The 24,032-nt window shown below is 40.9% G+C and overlaps 1 protein-coding gene across 1 annotated transcript; it reads left to right on the top strand.

The window, feature by feature from the left end:
* Positions 1 to 19,419, top strand: MRPS10 (mitochondrial ribosomal protein S10). The gene is made up of 7 exons (XM_025990907.2): positions 1 to 110; positions 11,778 to 11,842; positions 11,931 to 12,003; positions 13,973 to 14,109; positions 15,576 to 15,684; positions 17,175 to 17,264; positions 17,721 to 19,419. Exons 1-7 carry the CDS (start codon positions 63 to 65, stop codon positions 17,802 to 17,804), a joined length of 606 nt encoding a protein of 201 aa, XP_025846692.2. The 5' UTR covers positions 1 to 62; the 3' UTR covers positions 17,805 to 19,419.
* The last annotated feature ends 4,613 nt before the right edge of the window (positions 19,420 to 24,032 follow it).

The following is a 24,032-nucleotide window of genomic DNA, read 5'->3' as shown; positions in this document are numbered from 1 at the left end:
CTCTATGGTCGGAGGCCGCGGCTGTGACGCCGGAAGCGGTCTTGGGAGGCCGAGACGGCAAGATGGCGGCGCGGGCAGCGCTGGGCTCCATGTGCCGGCGTCTGTGGCAGGTACCTGGCGGGCTGGGGGTGCTAAGCCGGCTGACAGGACAGCAGCCACGAATTCTGAGTGCCAGATGTCGTGCCGGCCATCTGGAATTTTCTCCCGATATTTACTCCACATCCTGGCGTGTTGTTTGCCGGAAGGTGGCGAGAAAGGGGCCAGTTTTATTATTTCACATTTTCTCGTGGAATAAAACATAAGAGGGCAAAGACGGGAACAAGAAGAATCGTAGCATGTTAGAGCTAGAAAGAATGTTGAACAACATGTATTCCAAAGCGCTGCTTTCAGATTTGTGAAATAAACGGAAGGTCAGAGAAGGATTACCTCGGTAAGATTAGGAGCTGAGCTAATCTCAGCTACAAGATCTTCTTTACGGAACCAAAGTGGGATGCTTTTCTGATATCCGGGGGTTCTGAGATTAGATGGGAGTAGCTGAAGTCATAGGAATGGGTTAAGGATCCTCCGTGCCGTTCTTCGGAGACCAAGCAAGACTTTGAGCAGTGGTTCTCTAATTATTTGGCCTCAGTACCCCCTTAACTCTCTGAAACTGGTTGAGGACTCCAAAGAGCTTTTTGTTCTTGTGGGTTTTAGCTATGGGTATTTAGCATATCAGAAAATCAAACTGAGAATCTCAATGCTTATTCACTTAAAAATAAAATTAACTCCTATGTTAATTAACATTTTACGGGAAAATGACTTAAATTTTTCAAAACCGTGATAAGAGCGGCAGTTTTATGTTTTTGTTGTTGTTGTTGTTTGGGTTGTTGGTTTTGTTTTTGTTTTTGTTTTTGTAGATCTGCTAACCTTAAAAATAAAAGTTACTTTACCAGCACAAATTAGATTATCTGGGAATGACAGTTGCAATTTGGGACATGCAAGGTATGGCAAAACCACACGGAAACCCCCAAAGGAGAGGCATATTATTTTAGAAAGAAGGAAGAAGTTAGGAGGGGCTGTTTTGAATGGAAGTCCATTGGAGAAAAGCAAGAGTTCAGGGTGATGATGATTGCTCCTTCCCGGAATTGCAAGGGTAGTCAGTTTCTTGTAGAAGATGCAAGATGTATACATCTTTTCCTGTTGGGGCCTGTGATTGATCATTCTTTCCTGTTGATTCTTCTGTTGAGACCTGTAATTGGCATTTCTTCCTGTAATTAATGTTAAGTAGTGTGGGTCCCTCTTTTAGCCTCCCAACTCTACTTGAGTGAGGTTTCCCTTTATTTTTACCTCTTCTTCTTTCATTCTTTCTTTTTTTTTTTTTTTTTTTTTTAAGATTTTATTTATTTATTAGAGAGGCAGAGGGAGAAGCAGGCTCCAAGCAGGGAGCCCCACATGGGACTCGATCCCAGGTCTCCAGGATCACGCCCTGGGCTGAAGGGGCCAAACCGCTGAGCCACCGGGGCTGCCCGCCTCTTCTTTTGATTAAGATTTTTTCTTCACAGGCACCTGGGTGACTGGCTTAGTGGTTGAGCATCTGTCTTTGGCTCAGTTCATGATCCTGGGGTCCTGGGATCAAGTCCCGCATCAGGCTCCCTGTGAAGAGCCTGCTTCTCCCTCTGCCTATGTCTCTGCCTCTGTGTGTCTCTCTCTTGAATAAATAAATCTTAAAAAAATTTTTTTTTCGTCAAAAACATTGCTGATTGAGAGTCATGTTTCCATGTTTAGTGGTTGCGTCCCTCAGTGCCAGGAAGGATTTTTCCTGCTTGCCGTGTCTTAGGTCTGAGGGAAAGCACAGATTGGAAACCTACTGAGGTCACATTCAAGTAATGAGGGGTGGCAGGGGGAATGCTCAGGCATTTCCATCTATCACAACATCATCAAGCTTGTAAGCATTGGAGAGCATCTCTATTGGTTATATCATTTTTACAAAAGTTTGACAGGCTATGTACAAAACTTAATTGTACAAAAGAAGTAACGTAACAATTCCAAATTGTTAGATGGTTCTAAACCAGTACTGTAAGTCTGAAGATAGCAAACTGAAATATTTATTGGCACTCCAGCCAAGGGACGGAAAGTTCCCCCTGCAGAGGCAAATCTGTGGTCATGTATGCCTCCTGGAAGTACCTGCTTAAAGTAGCCATGAGACAAAATAGTGAATACTGCAAGAACACATGGAAAGAATTAACTGAGTGCATTTGGGAAAATACAATATAGACATAAAGGTGAAGCTAATAGCTCATGAACTTATTATAAAAACAGCAAGACGTCAAAGATGTATGAAAACAGTATTATCTCAAAAGAACTGCTTGGAGCCAAATATAATCCAATAATACAGCACATAAGGTTGCCAATTCAGGACCATGAATTTAGATAAAACGCCAGAGTCAGTTAATAGTCCAGATGAAAAAGGAGACTTGTGACTGCTAAACCTCTCACCCTTCAGAACAAGTGATGAAAGGTTAATTTGTCACAGGATCATGATGAGGCTGTTTTCCAAAGCCATAATCAAAGGAAGAGGTTTCCCTCTTTCACAGGGTTTGGGAAATGAAGACAAGGGCACTTTCTTTGCACAAGAGAGAAAATAGAAGTAAACAGTGAGGAAAAGGTATACAGGCCTGGGCTGGACATCTTGGAAAAGCTGTCTCTTCAGATGTCATCTGCTTCATTTCTGGGAAATCTTTACTTTTAGGTCATCAGATGGTGTGGAGTCAGGATTTGTTGTTGTTTTTTTAAGATGTGTCATGTGAACCCCGTAGTCTAGTCTGTCTCTTGGAGTTTGGCAGCACAGGGGTTGGTTAGCAGTAGTTGATGAGGTCCCTTCCAGAGAGGTTAAAGAGAGTCTTTCTGGATGTATCTTTTTCAATAGATGGAATCTCCAGGTTGCAAAGTGTGTTGGTGTGATAGTTAAGGCCTGTCTCCGGGAGTGAACTGTGGAGAGATTGCTCTACCAAAGCGTGGTTGTTTTTAATAGAAGTAATTAGGTCTTTAGGATATGAGGTCTATCTCCTTTTGTCAATTACGGGCCAGGGAAACAGGGGCCAGTTGCATTGAGCATCCTGTGACTGCTCAAAGGGCGAGAGTCCGAGTTCCAGAGTGGGTGGATATGAGATTCAGAAGGACCAACAGCAGTGCTTTCGGCCAAGATATTTGGAGAGTCTGCAGATTTACCAATTGAGTCTTAATAGTACCATTAGTGAGGTTAACCCTGAGGATTGAATACACACACAGTAAAAGTGTTGTAAAACAGGCCAAACAGCACAGACTTGTCAAAGCACCAGACTGGTAACATGGGTTCCCCAATTACCATGAAGTGCAAGAGGGGTTTCCCCTGGTAGGAATAAACCAGAATTTTAGCCACAGGAGAAACAGTCACCTGTCTACAATGGAATGCTTATAGTTCAGTGAGAATGGTAGAAACCATGACTAAAACATTTATATCCATGGGATGGGGGAGCTGTATGAAATTCACACAAACAGGTTTCTCTACATTGTACTTTGGACAGGTGAGATGAGTGAGGTAGACACCTTTTGCAGCCTTATTAATGTCTCCCCATGAATATTTGTTCATGACATTCATTTTGTCAGTAGACCAATGGCTTAGTACATGTACAGTGTTAAGTAGTGGGAATGTTAGAATTTCTGGTAAGGCCAGATTGTTATTTGATCCAAACCACAGGTCTCTTTTAGAGAGCCAACAATTAACTGTGTTTCCAATATTGTTTTTCCCTCTCTGGGGCCAATTGTTGGGTATCTCTGGTTAATTTTTCCAAATTATCATTTGGGGGAACATCCCTTTGAACCATGACAGAGGTTTGGCTGTTGATTTCTTTGAAAGCAGCATTTTTGTTGGAAATAGTAGTGAGATGATTTCCTTTGGTGCCCAGGGAGTTGAGTCTGGAATGCCTGGGAACCTTAATAACAGAGCAGCCAGCCAAAGTATGGTATTGAATAAATTTTGGATACAGGAGATGTTTTAAATTTTATCCCCATTGGAGATTAGGAAACTTCTTGACTGCTTACTAACATTCCAAAGGCATGAGCTACCCTAAAGGCATACTGACCGTTGGTATAAATTTGCAGCTTTATCCTTAGCTAAAATTCAAGGATAGTTAAAGGAGATCCCATAATTATTTCTTCAGTGGCCTTAACTATGTCCAGTGGCAAGAATGGCTCAGAGGCTAGGGTAATATCCCCCTGTACAGGGTCTGGTTATTGGGTACAGTACCCTATAGGTCCATCATGAACCCCATGTTTTGGGGTGAGTACTCCCAAGGTTGTTCCCTCTCCCTCCCCATACAGAATAAAAAGAGAAGTTGGTAATTAGGATGTCTGAGGGCAGGGGCTTTATTAGGCTTTTCTTTAAAGTCCCCAAAACATTGTCTTCTTAGTTTTTCCAAATAATAGGATTGGGTTTGTCATTTTTCTTTTATTAGTAAAGCATATAGAGCTTGAGCCATAAAAGAGATTTCAAATCCAATTTTGACAGTAGCCAGCCAGTTCGAGAAAACCTCATAATTGGCACTTTTTTTGAGGTTTGGAAAGTTCAGGATGGCAAAAGTCCTACTTAGATCCAAATGTAGTCCTTGTTCTGAGGTTAGGCGCTTTAAGTGTCAAACCTGAATTTGAGCAAACTGCAGTTTTTTTCTTTGGAGCCTTTGTGTTCTTTTAAGGCCAAAAGCTTTAATAGGTAGATGCTATCTTACTGAGAAATTTGAGAAGGACAGCAGAAAAGCAAATCATCTTTGTTATAACAAAGTAGAGGCTGCAGAAAACTTTCTGTCATCCAAATCTGTTTGGTGAAAAGTAAGGACTCTGTGCAACTCTTAACTGTCCAGGTGTCTTTGCATCTCTCCCAAATGGAAGAAAAAAGATATTGGCTACCCTTACCAACTGGAATACTAAAAAATAAACTCTGTAGGTCAATTACAGTGAAAAATTTGCTTTCGGTGGGAATGGATGTCATCAACAAAGGGGGATAGAAACAACAGGGTGCCAAGGGATAACAATTACATTGTTTAGAGGCCCTGGACAAGCCTCCATTGTTGGCCGTTGAGTTTTCTCACAGGAAAAATAGGCGTATTACTCAGACTAGTGCAGGGGATAATGAAACCCTGAGCTTTGTAATCTTCTGTTACAGGCTTGATGCCTTGCAGGGCCTCAATAGGGTATTCATTAAATCTGGGGAGAGGTGTTTTTTGTTTATTTACTTTTTAAACTTTATTATTTTTTTAGATTTTATTTATTCATGAGAGACACAGAGAGAGAGGCAAAGACACAGACAGAGGGAGAAGCAGGCTCCCTGTGGGGAGCCCGATGTGGGACTCGATTCCAGGACCTTGGGATCATACCCCGAGCCAAAGGCAGATGCTCAGCCACTGAGCCACCCAGGTGTCCCATGTTTTTTGTTTTTTTTAAGATTTTATTCATTTATTTATGAGAGACAGAGAGGCAGAGACATAGGCAGAGGGAGAAGCAGGCTCCCTGCAGGGATCCTGATGTAGGCTCAATCCCACTGAGCCACCCAGGCGCCCTGGGGAGAGATTTTGAGAGATCTATTTGAATCTTGATGGGAAGTGTATTATGGATTCTGCTGATCAGTTGAAGATTTTGTCCAGAAAGAGGATTTGTCCCAATAGGGACTGACAGTGTCCCCAGATGCAGTTGCAATGCTGTCAGACATGGAGAAAATAAGATGTCAAAAGGTCTTTGAATCCCCCTGGTTGGCCATTTTGATTACTACTGTCAAATTCTAGAATCATTTCCATCTCTGTGGAGAAAAAAATTCTAGCATGATGTATTTCTAAAAAAAAAAACTCAGCCCAACAAATGAATAGGAGCAGAGGAACTAAGGAGAAAAGGGTATGTCTCTCCCAAAGGGCCTAGAGCAAAGGGAAGCACCAAGAGTGAAGTTCTGGTGTCAAGAAGGACAGAGAGGGACATCTGGGTGGCTTAGTGGTTGAGCATTTGCCTTCGGCACAGGACATGATCCCTGGGTCTGGGATCAAGTCCTGCGTTGGGCTCCCTGAGGAGAGCCTGCTTCTTCCTCTGCCTGTATCTCTCTCTGTCTCTCTCTCTCTCTGCATCTCTCATGAATAAGTAAATAAAATCTTTAATTTTTTTTAAAATAAAATCTTTAAAAAAACAAGCAGATAATAAGGAAGAGAAAGTCTGAGCCAAGTATGAGGGAGGTTTGGGAAGAGCCCCTATAGTTCCTTGAAGCCCTGTTGTGGGGATGAGGACATTGGAAAGGCTGGCTGTAGAGCACTGAAGGCACCTTGAACATTTCAGATGGTAACAATCTTTCTTCCAGTGTCCTGGCTCTTTACAATAATAGCGGAAACAAGTTTTGGGGTTTGTTTAAGGGCCTTCATTTATTAGAGTTGAAAATTAAAAATTTTGGAGCACCTAGGTGGCTCAGTTGGTTCAGTGTCCAACTCTTGATCTCAGCTCAGGTCTTGATTTCAGGGTTATAAGTTCATTGGGCTCCACATTGCATTGGGCTCCACATTGCATTGAGCTCCCCACTGGACATTGAGCCTACTTTAAAAAAAAAAAAAAGAAGAAGAAAAATTAAGAATTGTAATGGTCTTTCTTTTAAGTGACTTCCCTAGAGTACTAGCAAGCTGGTTTGCCAAATTAAATCAGGAGTGGACAGTTTCCCACTCCATCCTGTTTTTTTTTTTTTTTAACTTAGTTAGCCCCATTCAGCCCATTAAGAAGCATAGTTTAAGGGCAGCCCTGGTGGCTCAGTGGTTTAGTGCCGCCTTCGGCCCAGGGCCTGATCCTGGAGACCTGGAGTCCCGCGCCGGGCTCCCTGCGGGGAGCCTGCTTCTCCCTCTGCCTGTGTCTCTGCCTCTCTCTGTGTGTCTCTCATAAATGAATAAATAAAATATTAAAAAAAAAAAAGCATAGTTAAATGCTACCCTGATAGATTCAGCATCAAGAGGGAGACCAGAATTTTCTTTGAAAACAATCTGAAATCAATTATAATAGGAAAAGGTTCATCAGGCTTTTGTCTGCAAGACTGAATTTTGTTCCCATCAACAGGCTTAGAAAAAGCTACTGTAATTGTTTGGAGGAGATTTCCAGTGAATGTTCTAGTATCTTGCCAAAAGTTAGAGATTTGGGATCCCTCAGCAGTTTGGCGCCTGCCTTCGGCTCAGGGCATGATCCTGGAGTCCCAGGATCGAGTCCCAATCAGGCTTCCTTCATGGAGCCTGCTTCTCCCTCTGCCTGTGTCTCTGCCTCTCTCTCTCTCTGTCTCTCATGAATAAATAAATCAAATCTTTAAAAAAAAAAAAAAAAAAGTTAGAGATCTTTTTCTCTAAACTCCTTTCAAGGAATTCCCTTCAGGCTAGCTATAGCCAGTATTTGGCCTGGCCCTCACCAACATGCATGTGGACTAATTGCTAAAAAATCTGAGAAACCAGGTTGGTAAGTTTGAATATGTGAAATGCTTCAGCAAACCTATGGGGGTTCTCAGTCACTATAGGAAACTTTAACTATGGCTGTCAATTCAGCATCATTCCAGGGAACATAAGAAATTTAGGGGTTATTTTGATCCTCAGAAGATTTAACTGTAGGGGCGCATGGATGGCTCAGTCAGGCGTCCCAACTTGATTTCGGTGCCCGTCATGATTTTGGAGATATGAGATCGAGCCCTGCATCGGGCTCTGTGCTCAGTGCGGAGTCTGCTTAAGATTGTCTCTCTCTCAAAAAGTTTTTAAAATCTTGAAAAAAAAAAAAAAAGACTAATTAGCAATAATCGCACCTCTGGTAAACCTCATTGGCTATCATGCTGCTGTGTGAAGCTGTAAAGATTTAACTTTAAAGGGGCAGGTTTTTATAGGTTCAGTAGAAGAGGAAGCAGGGCGAGGTTCAGATACAAAAGGAAGTTTGGTGAGAGAATTAGAATGGGGAGGTGAGGAGATGGAAGCAGCAGAATGGGAAGGAGGGTGATAGCACCACCCTGGGGCCTGAGTATAAAGTGGCTGCCGCACTCCTGGGGAGGGTGGGGGTCTCAGACCTTAAGAGTCTTTTTGTCTTTGCCTCAGTCTAGAAATTGTATTTTGCAGAGAGGCAGTTTTAGATTCCTTGGTAATGTTTGGAAGATTTTAAGATACCAGTCAAAATAGACATCTCATTCAGGTTTGACAATTTTAGAGACATGGCTGCCTGGTTTAGTTTTAAGGAAATCAGAAGTTCCCCTTCATTGGCCATTGAAGTTCTAAATTACTTTTTGATTAAGTCAGCTCATTTAGTCAGACATGGGCATGAGGGAGAACCATGATGTTTAAACATAAAGCCACTAGTGTTCCAGTAGGGGAGCTGCCCTCAAGGCATTTTAATGACTGAGATCCTGTTTCTTAGAGATTTTTCTCTAGAGTAAAAAAAGAAAATTCCTGAACAGCACAGTTTCAACAGGAACATCCTGGTTCCAAAGGAATCAGACCAAAGGCCAGCACAGAACCAGTGGGAACAGCCCAGTTCTGGGAAGGAGGTAGACCAAAACTAACACAGTTTCAAATAGGCACAGTTCCAACAGGAACCACCTGGTTCCAAAAAGGAGTCAGATCAAAGGTCAGACCAGTACTCTGAAAGGACAAAGCCTTAAGACAGATCCTAAATAAAGCCTGGAGAGCTCAGAACACAGAGTAGAGATACAGTCCAGGAGAAACTTAGCCTCCAACTCCAGGGTTTGTAAGAGAGCAGTGAGCTTAATTGGCTCTGTGGGCCCTGGCACCTTTTTGCTCACCAGCCTCGAAGTTATTGGGGGTCATTTCTGCATCCCTTTCTTTTTTTTTTTTTTAAGATTTTATTTATTTATTCATGAGAGAGACACAGAGACACAGGCAGAGGGAGAAGCAGGCTCCATGCAGGGAGCCCGATGTGGGACTCGATCCCAGCTTTCTGGGATCACACCCTGAGCCAAAGGTAGATGCTCAGCCACTGAGCCACCCAGGAGTCCCTTCTGATCATCAAATAATGTTAACCTTAAAAATGAAAGCTATTAAAAAAAAAGAAAGAAAGAAAGAAAGCTATTTTACCCGTAAAAATTGGTTTATTTGGGAATGACACAGAATTGCAGTTTGGGACATGAAAGCTATCTCAAGTCCCATAAACAAAGAAGAGAAACATTTCCTGGGGAAAAAGGAAGAAGTTAGGAGGGGTTTTGAATGAAAGTCCACTGGAGAAAAGAAGGAGTTGAGAGTGATGGCTTTTCATTGGCTGAGTTGCAAGAGGTAGTCAATTTCTTGTAGAAGACTCAGTGAACATCTTTTCCTGTTGGGGCCTTTAATTGACAATTTCTATAATTGACATTCAGTGGTACGGCCCCCCCTTCAGCCTCCCTACTCTACTCTGATAAGATTTCCCCTTACTAGTTTTCATACTCTTTAATGTCTGGCTTAATAGAGGGCAGTTGGATTCTCATATCTGCTTCTGCAGTCTGTTGCTGTATCACATAGCATGCAGCCTCTAAAAAACTTCACTGTACATGGTTGAGAATGAGAGTGGAAAAATTCCAAATAACGGCTATTATTATGAAAATAGTTTTAATCTCCCAGGCCTCCTGAAATATGGCCCCCTCAGATCCTTAGACCATACTTTGAGAACCAGTGTTCTTAAAGAAGTCAGCTGGTGGTACAGGTTGAAATTCTGAGCTACTAAGGCACACCCAGACTCAGCTCCATCCCTTCAAAACAAAAACAACTTAAGAACTCTTTTTTTTCTTTTTTTTTGAGATTTTATTTGTTTATTCATGAGAGAGAGAGATCCAGGCATCCTAGGCTCTAACTTTTAAAAGCAGAAGTTTATACTGGGGGAATATTAATAGGGAAGTGTCCTGTTCCTTAGATCTGTGTTTTTGTTTTTTAAAGATTTTCTTTATTCATGAGAGAGAGAGAGGCAGAGACACAGGCAGAGGGAGAAGCAGACTCCATGCAGGGAGCCCAGAGATGGGACTCGATCCGGGGACTCCAGGATCATGCCCTGGGCCGAAGGTGGCCCTAAACCGCTGAGCCACCCAGGCTGCCCTGTGTTTTTGTTTTTGTTTTGAGAGAGAGAGGGAAAGAGGGAAAACAAATCAAGAGTTGGACACTTAACTGAGCTACCCAGGCACCCAGACCTGTGGTCCTTTTGCACATCAGATTGTGGGGTCTGCGGTGTACGTGCAGGGAAGTAGTTTCTTCTGTGATGGTGTGTGGGGAAATGGCACTTATCTCCTACTACTTTGTATTGTGCCTGATTTCCTTTCCTTTGTTTTTTCTCTATTCATTCAAGGGAGAATGTGAAAGTTTTGGTTTGCATCCATCTTGGGTGCAGAAGGGGGACAGGACAATAAGCTAAGAATAGGCTTTTAAAACATACTCAGGTGACCCTCAGTTGTTTTGTTTTACTTGTACTAACGTGTTATTTTCATCTTCTAAGTACTTTTAAGGATCTTAAGTATACTGTACTTGAGTCTCGGGTTACTTTTTTTTTTTAAATAGATTTATTTATTTATTTGAGAGAGAGATCGAGTGTAGTATGGAGAGGCAGAGGGAGAGAAGGAGAGAAAGTCTCAAGCTGGCTGCCTGCTGAATACACAGCCCCACACGGGGCTGGATCTCACGATCAGGACCACGAGATCATGACCCGAGCCAAAACCAAGAGACAGACACAGATACAACCAACTGTGCCACCCAGGCACCCCTCTCAGGTCACATTTTTAAATCTCAAGAAAGCTCAAGGGAGATTAACCAATGTAATAAATTTTGATGCTATTGCTTGAAAAGGAAGTTGTAGAGCCTCTCCTTCCCTAACTGCACTGTCTAGCACTTATTTGCTATTGGCCCTTAATTCCAGGCCCACATTTTCCTCAAAAAGGCCTTCTTTTGCCCCTGAATTGAGATTTCCCTTTTCCATGTTATCTTTACATAATGAAAATTTTGAATGAATAAAATTAAAATGTTGACTTAAAAAAAGAAAGAAAGTTCAAGGGAAAAACAAATGGCAGAATCCATTATTACATGTAGTACTGCGAGTCTCCTACAACCGGAAATTTTGTCCACCAGGGGGAGTTGACAATAAAGAATTTGGAAAGGCTAGATTGGTGGGAGTATGAGGTATAGTGGTGGTGTAAGCTGGATATCCGTTTCACTGTGTATTTTCTGTTTGTTTATAAGCTAAGCTATCCCAGCCAATCCAAGAAACCTATGCTAGAAAAGATGTATGAAAGCTTAAAAAAGGTTCTTTAGAATTTTTATTCCAACTCTTAATAAATTATAAAGAGACATTTATTGCTCAGAAATATTCAGGCAAGATATGTATTGAAGTACATTTAGTCTATCAAAATCTAATGGGAAAATAAAGTCACTTTTTTTTTTTACTTGATGCCTGTGTATATTTAAGTCATAGGTGTTCTTTTACTGTGAAAATTACTTGTGTGTGGCTGTATAAATTGCATTTTAAAAGAGTTTTTACTCCTGAGCTTTAAAGCTCAAATTCTCAAAAAATAAAAATAAAGCTCAAATTCTCTAGTATTTTGAGACTCTGTATTGATCATCAACTCTGTCCTTGTCCTCTTGTTTTTAAATGAAATCTAATCTGGCATATTAATTACCCTAGTATCTTCATCTGAAATAATGAGATGGCCCTTAATTTGAAGCATTGTACATCTTGATTTTTTTTTTTTAGTGGAAACTATGAGTGTTTGAGGATTGACTTTAATTCTAACACATGCTCCTCCCTTTTTCTAGGGTTCAAGGAATTTTTCTATAAATAGTTCTAAGAGCAGTACAGCCAGAAATGGTGGCTTTCTCCTGTAAGTATATAATTGGATGTGCTAAATTGAATAAGGAAACGGGCTTTGGTGCTGTTTCACTTAGGTTTTTCTTTGTTTCCATACATAGCAGTACCAGCATGAAATGGGTACAGTTTTCAAGCCTACATGTTGATATTCCCAAGGATTTGACTAAGCCTACGGTATGTATTCCCTATTTCTTTGTAAGGAGCTATATTAGCAATAAACTTTTCTCATCATTTCATTTGGGATTATTTCCCAGACACTTTATGAATAAAAATATTTTGTCCTGGAATGCCAACAAGTACACAGTGTGCCTAAGTAAAGTACTCTCTAATGTCCTTGGATGCTTGCATTATCTCTCAGAGAATCAAAGAATCGATTATTTACCCCAAATAACTGATAACTGTGGGAATAAGCAGACTTTTGCTTTCGTTCAGCACAATGTGAAGAGTGGTCAGAATTAATGATGCAGAATATTTGATACTATGTTACAGAAAATTTTTTTGTAGGCTTCAGGTCTTTATTTTCATTTTAAGGCATTGGGCCTGGGCCCAGGCTGTTCACAGTGAGGAAGAACATTACCACAAGCAAAGAAAATCTAGAAGTAGAAAATCTGTGTAACCTTGTTTCCTTTTAGTGAAAACCATGATTCAGTCAACCCAGTTTTTGTGTAAATTTGTGGTTTAAATAATCCTTACAAATTCTGAATCTTTTCCGTTATACCTCCCCAAAATAATCCCTTTTAACAGTTTGGAATGACTTCTTCTAGATATTTGTGTGTAATCATCTCATCTGTGCACATGCACACCAAAATGGAATTGTATTTTACATAATGTGCTGCTCTTTTGATTTTTTTCACTGAATACATACTGGATATATTTCCATGGCAGTACATGTAATAAACTCTGGGTCTCCAAGTCAAATGTTTGCATGGGCCAGGCCTGGAGGAAAGGTGGTGGGGTGGCTCTAAGTGAGACAGCTGCTCCTTACTCTAGCCCCATGTTACCATCTGGGAAATTAGACCTAGTGATGTCACCTGGTCTTAAATTTTCCAAGCTAAACTAAATCCAAATTTTTGTTCAAGATCTCTTGATTTTTCATGTCACGACAGATTGATACTATCTTTAAAACCCTGTATGGACTAGTCAAAACACATCTTAGGGCTGTATTACCACTCACTTGTTCCCCAAGTTATTATACAGGATATCAGTGTATTCTTCCAGCAACCTTCTTTGGGGTAATTGAGAGTAAATGTCTAACTAGCTTCCTGGTTATTAAGTAGATCTCCTTTCAGGAGTGAAGTAATTTAACCCTGAATCATTGGATTAGTAAGATAAATTATTGGTCTGAATGAATTGAATGAATGAAGGTGAATATAATTCACCTCTTGGAAGAAAGTCAGAAATGTCAAACCCATTATTCCTAAGATCTTCAAGAATTAGAGTGGAAGAGGTAGAAGCTAAATATATAGTCACTGCCATAACATTTTAATTAGAAATGAGTAATTTTTTCTATTAGGGCAGGCAAAACACACATGAATAACACCTAATAAAAAATATGAATGGCAATAGCTTGCCTTTGTATAATAATGTTTTTTATAATTTATAAGCACTTTAATCTGTGTGTACTTATTAGTTCCCTACAGAGATGCTGTGAGTGATGATGCTGTGAGCTCTAGTATAGGTATGATCCTATTTTATATATGAGCAAACTGCAGTGCAGTGAAATTCTCTGACTTGCCTGTTGTCATTCAGCTGGAAGTGGAAGTTTAATTCCCAGTCCAAATCTTCTGACCTGACTAGATCCAAAGATCCTTTCCCATTATATATTTGGGGTTCAATAACTATGAAGTTAAAGGTTCCTTTAGTGATTTTGTAGTTGCTTGAAAGTCTTTTTGGTTTAAACTATATTTTAACTGATTGTAAGAGTCATTGTGGAGATCTGAATGTCATAGTTCCTAGAAAATTAAGCTAACAGTACTAAGATGTTACTCAGCATTTTTCTCTCCATTTATTAGGAAACTCTGAAATTGTTCGAGGATAATATATGAAATTTTCAAATTCTAAATATTAGAGGAAGCACAACTGAAACTTTTCTTTTTGATTTTAAAATTGTAGATAACCATTTCTTTTTTTTTTTTTTTTTTAGATAACCATTTCTGATGAACCAGATACATTATATAAGCGCCTGTCAGTTTTAGTAAAAGGCCATGATAAGGCTGTATTGGACAGTTATGAATATTTTGCCGTGCTTGCTGCAAAAGAACTTGGTATCTCTATTAAAGTGTAAGTATGATCTTTCCTAATCTGACCTATTAGGGACTGGAAAATGGTCAACCAGGAAAATGTACTGATCCCAGCTAGGTCTGAGCTCTTAAAATACCATAGAAACTCATGGTGGGTAGAGTTTAGATTTGTCATATTACCCTAATCAGGATTCCTATCTATGAAAATTTTTAAATACTAGAATGAGTGGACAAGGTAAATAAAGGAAATCTTTTATTTAGCAACTGTATAGACATAAGGAAACCTAAGAAGTCCTCATGTCTGGACTCTCCATGGAGCAGGGTGGTGAATTAGGTGAACAAGCAATCCTTTTAGACAACTTGGATCTGCTGATCTTTGTCTGATATAGCCAGAGTTTCAAAACTGCCTTCAGAAACATCACTCACCCAGTCATTTCATACAGGAACAAGGTGAGCTTCATGCGGCCCTAAAAATCACTGGTGGGTCAAATATAACTATGGTAACCTCCTCCTTATCCGTGGAGGATACTTCCAAGACCCCCAGCAAATGCCCGAGATGGTGGGTGGTACTGAACCCTCCATGTACTGTTTTCTCCTATACGTATATACCTATGATGAAGTGATTTATTTAATTATTTGTTTGTTTGTTTATTTATTTATTTTGATGAAGTGATTTATAAATTAGGCACAGTAACTAGTCCTGAAATAGAACAGTTGCAACAGTGTACTATAATAAAGTTATGTGAATGTCACCACCTCCCCACCCCACCCCTGCCAAAATCTCTTCTGGTGCTGTACTCACCCTTGGCATGATGTCTGATGATAAAATGCCAGGTGATGAGCTGAAGTGAGGGGAATTAGTGGGCACTGGGATGTTGTGTTAGGCTGCTATTGACCTTCTGACTCTCAGAAGGAGTTACCAGCTTCTGGACCGTGGTTGACCACAGGCAACTGAAACTTCTGAAAGCAAAACTGTGGATAAAGGGGAGCCTTCCGCACCTCTTTTGTCTTGTCACCTGCTCCTTCTGATGCTGAACAAGGCCCATTTGGGGCTTTGCCAGTCTTGACTTAAAAACAGAAGGAACGCACACCTTTCCTAGAGCCTTTTGTGGTTATTGATACATTTGTACATTTCCCTAAAACAACACACACAGTAACACATTGGTGCTGCTCTTCACAGTTCATGTATTTGGTCAAAAAAGGACTTCAGGGGGTAAAAACCAGAGACGTATGCATGTGCCCTTACCTGCCAGGTAAGGCTCATTTTTGGGTCTGTGGAATATTTGTTCCCATTACTGTCTATGGTGTTTATTTTGGCCTGAGCTTTATGACAGCAGCTGTTAATACATGACAGTCTTGGCAAATGGAAGTCTGTAAATGGTAGGTAATGCCTATAATTGAGTTTAAGCCTGACCTATAAAATTGTGGAATAGTGCTTTGATATCAGTGACTCAGGTTTTAACACCACTTAGCTTAAGTATGCTGTTTTGCCCATTGTTTTTTTAGACACGAACCTCCAAGGAAAATAGAACGATTTACTCTTCTCAAATCAGTGCATATTTTCAAGAAGCACAGAGTTCAGTATGAAATGAGAACACTTTACAGATGTTTAGAGGTGAGTTCATTTCAGACACCCAAACATTTTTGAAATGTCCAGTTTCACACTAACACATTGTAACTTTCCTTTAATGTCAACTGGGTAGACTTCCTGTCAGCCCATGATGCTGATAGCTGTAGAGAAGAGAAGGTAAGTAACAGGAGCTCAGAATCAAGTAAAGCCATCCTTTAGAGCAGTTCATACTTTAACTCAGCAATGAAGATTATGGTGACTAATTTGCATACAATAATAAAGTCTTGGAACAATTTTGCTTATATTTTAAAAATTCTAGTTAAGTTTTTACATAGTTCTAGTGATTCTTTTTGCACACTAACAGGGCTTTCCATGTCCACAATGGGAAACACTAAAGTTTTTCATTATTCGTTTGTGCATCCACTAGAGTCAACACAGTCTTGTGGTCAAGGAGAGCAAGGGTTCTGGGGTCAGACAGGTCCAAGTACTGGCATGTACCAGCTGTGTGATCTGCACCTCAATTCCTTCATCTGTGGGTTGAGAATAACAGTGGTACCCATCTCGTTAAGGTTAGTGTGAGGATTAAATGAGATATTTATCAAAAGCCCTTAGAATGCTCCCATTACATAGTAAATGATTAGTAAATGTTATTAAAATGAATGCAGGTGTACTGCTTTAAAATCATGCTTACCAGCTGGGTTCAAAGAGCCCTGGTTTTAAGGTGTTCTGGGCCATGTGCCCACCTTCCAGTCAACCAGATCTGTATTTTCTTCCTTTTCTTTCTTTCTTTTCTAAAGATGTATGTATGTGTGTATGTATGTATGTATTTGAGAGGGGGGGAGCACAAGTGGGGAGGAAGGGGGCAGAGGGACAAACTCCCTTCTGAGTGTGAAGCCTGATGTGTGGCTCGACCCCAGTACCCCAAGATCATAACCTGAGCCAAAGTCAGATACTTAACCAACTGAGCCACCTGGATGCCATGGTACTTTTTTCCTTTTAAATTGGAATTCTGGGGGATCCCTGGGTGGCTCAGCGGTTTGGTGCCTGCCTTTGGCCCAGGGCACGATCCTGGAGTCCCAGGATCGAGTCCTGCATTGGGCTCCCAGCATGGAGCCTGCTTCTCCCTCTGCCTGTGGCTCTGCCTCTGTCTCTCTGTGTCAAAAAAATAAATTAAATAAATAAATAAATAATAAATCTTAAAAGAAAAAAATAAATAAATTGGAATTCTGAGGGTGTCTAGGTGGCTCAGTCAGTTAAGCGTCTGACTCTTTTAATTTCAGTTCAGGTCATGATCTCAGGGTTATGAGATCAAGCCTGAGTTGGGCTGCACGCTGGACCTGGAGCCTACTTGGGGTTCTCTCTCTCTTCTGCCACCCCTACCTGCATGCATGCACACTCTCTCTCTCAAAAAAAGTCAGAATTCTGTGTAAGATTTCATAGAGAAAGAAAAGGCTGTACCACTTTATTAAAAAAAAAAACTCAAAATTTCTGCTTTAATAGCATATCATGAACCAATTTCATGTTTGAAATTTCAGTTAGAACATCTAACTGGAAGTACAGCAGATGTCTATTTGGAATATATTCAGCGAAACTTACCTGAAGGAGTTGCCATGGAAGTGACAAAGGTATGACTTGAATTTCTGTATCCCATTGGAGAGAGATCTGCATTGTTTTGATACTTTGCAGCCCTGTCCTAGGCCACTGAGTGGAGGGGAGGGCACGTAGTGGACGTAGAGGTGGAGTTGCCACAGTAGTTAGTGTCTCTGCCTCCCTTTGCAGCGGTGGCAGCCCAGCAGAATCCTGCCGCTGCGGCCTACATCCTCCCCAAGCCGCTTCTGGAGTCTCCCTCCCTCTTAGTGGTTGTCTAGACATAGGGTCCACATTAATTGGCAGTCCCTGGAGATCACTGAGGATCAAATAGGCTGAGTGAGAGTGTTTTATGAGTCCTGCACAAAGATGAGAGGGGTAAAAGGAACAAAGAAGACAAGAGGACTCGGGAAACAAAATTAGTAAGTCCAATTTGTGGCTAAAGAGTTCAGCTAAGTCCATATTATGTCATAGTTTTGTTTTTCTCTTTTTAGACAAAATTAGAACGGTTACCAGAACACATCAAGGAGCCAATCTGGGAAATGGTACCAGAAGAAAAAGCAGAAGGCAAGTCCTAATGTCTCAGCGAGTCCACTGGTGCTGGCATTTGACCCGAGGGTGGGTCGGACATGTATGTTGAGATAGAAAGGCTTCCAGTTGGGATGACTGTGAGTCTACCTGACTGCTCTGTTGAGCCCACGTGAGCCTTCCACATGCCCTGATCAGCTCAAAGCAAGGGGTGGAACTTTAATGACACACTGGACTATAGTGAAAAACCACTGTACCTATTCTATACACATCATCATTTCAGGTCTGATTTTAACAAATGTGAGCAAAACACTTTGACTACCATCTGTAAAAAGAATCGAGTCTATATTTTGTTATTCTGTTATTGGTCAATTACTAGTTTGCACTGATTTTAATTTGTATCATTTCATTCATCTGAACGTGAATGTTTGAAATACTCCTTACGCACATTTTTTCTTTTGAGGTACCTGGAAGGAACCTTCGGTTATTTTGGTTCATTTAACACTGAGCAGTTAAAGTTCTTCATATTTACCTCAGTGCAAGCTGGGAAATGCTAGTTGGGGGATGGTAACCTCCAATTTTACCTCATTTAAGCATGACATTCTTGAAAACTAATACACTGTGCAGCAGATCATGCACGTTTGCGGCATGCACTGAACTCTTTGTTGCCCAAACCCTTACTTACCAGGTTGCCTAGAAGGATCACTGTTAAGGAATTTGAGCTCTCGAGAAATTACTGTATCACCTTTTATATCCTGTGATTCATTCATTCAGGAAGCTTTTCTTTTGTTCTGTAACCAGCACTGCAGAAAATACCAAACATTGAATGGAAATAATGGCTTTTGAAAACTGTGCAGGGCACAGATAAATATTTTTCCTTATTAAGTCCCACATTATAAGGCCTCTTTCTTTTGGTAAATAGCATTCTTTTTGTTTGGAGATGGCTACTTTTCCATGAAATTAAATCGGAGTGAAGGCCCCGAAAGAGGCAAGGCTGCAGTGTGCTGAAACTGCCAGTGCATCAACCGCCAGGGAGCGATTTATTTCTTTTTTACAGCACAATCGTATCCATGTCTTTTCGATTTCTTTATCTGTGGGGTAGTTACGCCTTCTCAGTTTTTCCCCCCATAAACCGGAGTCAGAGTCCTGGTTCTCTTTTCCCCGACCTACTATCAGGTATCAGTGTTTTGAATGCATACTGCTTGTGCATCAGACTTACAGTACTGTCATTAACAAGAAGAGAGTTACAGCCTTGTGCCCCATGACCTCATTCAGTTCATTCACAAATGCCTAAAGCACACTTATCCCAGGTATAAGCCTCGGGATTAAGAACTAGTCAATAAAACAAGAGCGATATAATGCAACTATATCTAGCAAAGCAGCCATCAGTGACCATTTTTACTTTAAAAGAAATAATTCCTTAAATACAGATCTACATCTAAGCTTTTTTTTTCTTTACAAACAATATTAATCACCATATCATAAGATGATTTATGCAAACTTGCCTCCATTGACTCTCCATGTGAGCTCTTTTAAAGGGGCATCTAAAAATAAAAAAAAATAAAATAAAGGGGCTGTTTTCACATTAAACCAGATTACTTAGCACTACATGTTAAAATCTTGTTTTAAGGTAAATATACAAATAAACTACATTCACAACAAAAACTAGTGGTATTTCTTTGACAAAAGTATTTGGCATAGTTGAAGCCTACTTCCTGATATAAACAAGATAATTTCTTCATCCTGCTGGCTTTTTTCAATTGGGTCTCCCAAGAAAAATGCATATTCTGAAGATTAGAATTAATATCCAACTACCACCTCTTGTCCATGTGGGGAAGGGAGGTAATGAGAGAAAAGGACCAGATGAAATGAACCACAAAGCAGGTAGGAAGTGAGGTGGTTTTTGTTGTTGTTGTTGTTTTTGTTTTTGTTTTTTTTACTGAGGTGTAGCCCTGGGTTCATTGTTGCTTTCTTGGATCTGAGATATATATTTTTATTCCTATTAAGTAAAATAATGTTATGGTCCTTTTAAAATTACTAATAGACTGCCACAGCTCAAACTCATTCAGGGCCTAGTTTTGATGTTTTCAAAGCAAATCACTTACATGTTCTTTTGGCCTCTGAACATGCCACAGCAAATATATACAGCAATTATTTTAAGCCAGTAGTCTAATTTCCTAACATTCCTACTTGTTAAAGCCGCCATTGCCCCTTTCCTATAGTATATTATTTAGTTTTACCACAACATTAATGAGTAGTAGAGTAGAGAAAACACAGACTTGGGAGACAGGCCTGAGTCAGATAAGAAGAGTTCAGTCCCCCAACTGCTTTAAACTTGGGTAGGTTACTTAACCCTCAGTTTACTCATTAGTAAAACGTAGGAAACAATACCTATCTATTAAGTTTGGAGTGTTAAATCAGATCGCTTAGAAGCACCTCACATCGTACCAGGCAGATAATAGACGTCCAGTATATAATAGCTATTACAGGATGGCAGTAAGAATCTGGTGATGCTCCAGATGCTTGTGTGCTGTATGTACTGTTTAAAAAATAGCTGGAAAGGACCTCGGAGTGTTTCTGAGGTGAGGACAACACTTAGAGTGGCTGCGAAGTCTTATTTACTTACTGAAGTTGATGCGTAGTTCAATTTAGATGAGAAAACACATAACATACTTATTATAATCACCACCATCCATTATGCCAAGCATTTTACATAGTCATTTACAGATGCTATCTTACTTAATCTTCATAACAACCCAATAAAATCGTTACAATTATTACCTCCATTTTACAGGAGAGAAAACCAAGTTACAACAAGCCCACTCAATCACCCCTCCAGTTTCCAGATAAAGCTGAGACAAAAAAGGTGAAACTGATTAGTGTAAGTTCCAGTTAAAGACAGGGACAGCCTAAAGGCTAGGAAGTACTCAAACTGCCCACATATTAAATGCAGAATATTCAAACCTAAAACCCAGATTTATTTCCCCTTTATACATGATCAAAATGTCCTCATTTCTGTAAAGCTTAGAAGTAGAGAGATTGGGGGCACCTGAGTGGCTCATTCAGTTAACATCCGAGCATCTGACTCTTGATCTTAGCTCAGGTCTTGATCTCCAGGTTGTGAGTTCAAACTCCACACTGGGCTCCATGCTGGGCATGGAGACAACTTGAAAAAAAAAAAAAAAGTAGTAAGGAGATTGACTAGGGGGAAAACCTCTAAAGAATAAAAGATATAAATGTGTATGAATAAAGGCAAGAAGCATAATACACAGTGCAATCCCTGTGGTCTCAGGGCTGACACTGGTCCTAAGTGGCCAGGGGGGCAACAGGAAAGTTGAGGCTTCAGCAAGGGGAACCCTCTGGGTCAAGAGAACAACTGGCATGGAGAGGATTTACAGTAGGGCTTCAGGCCAGGCCCTACAGGGCTCAGCAGACTCTGGCTTATTGCTCTCAAACATTTCTTTACTACTAGAGCCAGGCTTATGGCTGACCACCTGAGATCCCCAGGGTTCTCTTTGCAAATCCCTGCTCAATTCCTAATGCTGCCCTCCTTAAATCCTTGCTATTGTTACTCACTCCAGCTATCACTTCTCTGTGTAACTCCTAATCCTCTTTAAAATGATATATTTATACCTCAGCAGCTCAGCGGTATTTAAGGGCAGGTCATGGGCAACTGACCCACATGAAAAAAGCCAATTGAATTTTAGAGTCCTTGGCCAGAGGTTAAATCAAGTTACATTTGATTCATTTAGTTAACTTGAGCATGGGTGCCGTACTTTTAGTGACGACTCAGTGTTGCTTAAATATCGATAAACACGAAGAGATAGGGATGACACCATGTTCACACCCAGCCAGTTAAAATGCTCATGGTACAGAGCCATAGGAGCTGCTGGGCTACGTGATCTTCAGAGCCTCTCCCAGTTCTAAAATACCATTGCCATTTCCCTTCCACAGCTACCTGCTAACCCAGGCAGGAGAGTTGAATTCCTTAATTCAAAGGAATTAAGGGAGTTCTGTAAAGTTTAAGTAGTAACAGCCTGCTTTTCCCTCTCCCTCTGCCTGCCTGTCACTCCCCTGTTTGTGCACTCTCACTCTCTCTGTCAAATAAATACATAAAATCTAATAAAATGAAGGAGCAACAGCTCACATTCATTCAGCACTGACTGCTGAGCACTTTGCTCAGTTACTCAATAAATTTGAATTTTTGTGTGTGCCAAGTACTGTGTTGGACACTGGGCATTCAGTGTATATGGTGAAGTCCTCTCCTCAGGGATCTTAGACTCTGGTGGAGAAGACACAATAAGAGGAGAAAGAATAAGATTCAATTACGCTTTATGAAGCAAATAGAAGTGTCAGAATTACTTGAGTGGCTACTTGAGTTGTGGTTGGGAAATTTCTCTCTGAGGAGGGAAGAGTGTCAAGAAGACAGCCATGTGAAGCCACGGGGAAAGAACAACCCAAGCAGCAGGAACAATCAATGGTGAGGGCCCCATGAGTTCGGTGTGTCCGGGTACGAGGGCAGAGGAACGTGAAGAGTAGGCAAAGGCTAGATTGGGTAATGCATCATGACTGTGGAAAGGAGCATGGATTTAAATTCTGGATGTGAATTGGAAGCCAAAGGAAGGTTTGGAGCAGGAGAGTGACAGATCAGATTTATGCTTTACAACACACTACTCTGGCTGCTGGGTATGGACTGTATGTAAAAGGGGGCAGAAACACCCGTTAGGACCTACTGCAGGGGACCAGGTGTGAGCATATGGCCTGGACAAGAGATGCAGTCATGGGCGATGATGAGAATTGGTTGGACTCAGAATATAGTTTGGAGGTGGAACTGATGCAATGGCCTACTGGTAGGTTGAAGTGAGATCTAAGAGAAGAGTGAAGAATGTCTCCTAGTTTTTGGCCTAAGCAACTAGATACATGGTAATGCTATTACTGAGGTGGAAAAGGCTTGAGGAGGGATCTAGGGAGGAAATCAGGAGTCTGGTTTTGGCTTTGCCACATTTGCAATGAGTATAGAGTCTGATAGGCAACTGGGTTCATAAATCTGGCATTCTAAGGAGAAGTTCGGGCTGAAGTTACATATTTGGAAGCTATCAGCCTACCAATGTTATGTAAAGTAGGGGTGAGTGAGCTCACCTTGGGGGCAATATGGGAAGGTGAGAAGTGTACCAATGACAAGCCTGGGTGCCTCAAGCATGAAGAGATTTGTTCAACAGGAGGAGGTGCTGAAAAGGAGATGAGCAGTCAGTGAGGTTAGAGTGAAGTCAGAAGAATGTGGGTTCTTGAAACCTGGAGTGTTTGAGGAAAGAACTCATTGGTGGGACTGGGATAAATCTGTTGGCAGATTAAGAAAAGTGGGTCATTGGTGACCACCTCTCCGTGCAGTGACAAGGATGAGCATCCAACTGGAGTAAGCTGAGTGAATAAGAGGCTGCAAAACAGTTTTGAGAATGTTCGGTTATCCATTGCTACCTTAAAACACCCAACACTTAGTAGCTTCAGTGACACTTTGCACACAAATTGCAGCTCCGTCACAGTTCTGTGGGGACAGCACTCCATTTGGTATCAGCTGCAGTAGTTAGAACATGGGAGCTGGAGGCATCTGCAGAGTCACTCATCTGACACTCTCGGTGATTGAGGCTGGCTGCTAGCCAGAACCCCTGCAGGTGCTCTTGCCTTCCCACAATACAATGCTAGGCTCCTAGGGCAAGTTCTGAGAGAGAGCTAGGCAGAAGCCCTATCACCTTTGATGGCTGAGCCTTGCAAGTGACTTTTGCCTATTCTCTTCAATGAGTAGCCACAAAGTTCCATCCAGGTTGAAGAGAAGGAGAAATAGATTCTTCCCCTTGATGGGAGGAACGAGTGAGGCCCAATCTGTTGCTGTGCCGTTTTTGGAAAATAATGTCTTCCACAAAGTGTTTTGTTATAAGAGGAACGAATATTAAGACGGTAGCTGGAAGAGCCAATAGGATGCAGTTGGTGCACAATGCCTAGGGCCTGCAGGATTTTAAATTTCTTTTAAATGTCTAATTTCATTCAAAATCAGAAGAAATAATAAAAAAGAACAGTCCAGGCTGGATTATGTTCATCTGCAGACCAATGAGTGATAAAATATTCTTAATATTTATTTATTTAACATTTATTTACTTAATATTTCTCTTATAACCCATGAAGACAAAAGTGTATGAGTGTATGGGCCCATTGGAAGGATCCCATAATGGGATCCTGAATGTGGAGTTAAGGAATGACTTTTGTTTCATTTTAATAAAGGTGAT

The sequence above is a fragment of the Vulpes vulpes genome, chromosome 1 (genome assembly GCF_048418805.1).
Source record: "Vulpes vulpes isolate BD-2025 chromosome 1, VulVul3, whole genome shotgun sequence".
In the NCBI taxonomy this organism is placed as follows: domain Eukaryota; kingdom Metazoa; phylum Chordata; class Mammalia; order Carnivora; family Canidae; genus Vulpes; species Vulpes vulpes.
The sequence above is the reverse complement of the archived record's forward strand: the minus strand, read 5'-3'. Positions and strand labels throughout refer to the sequence as shown.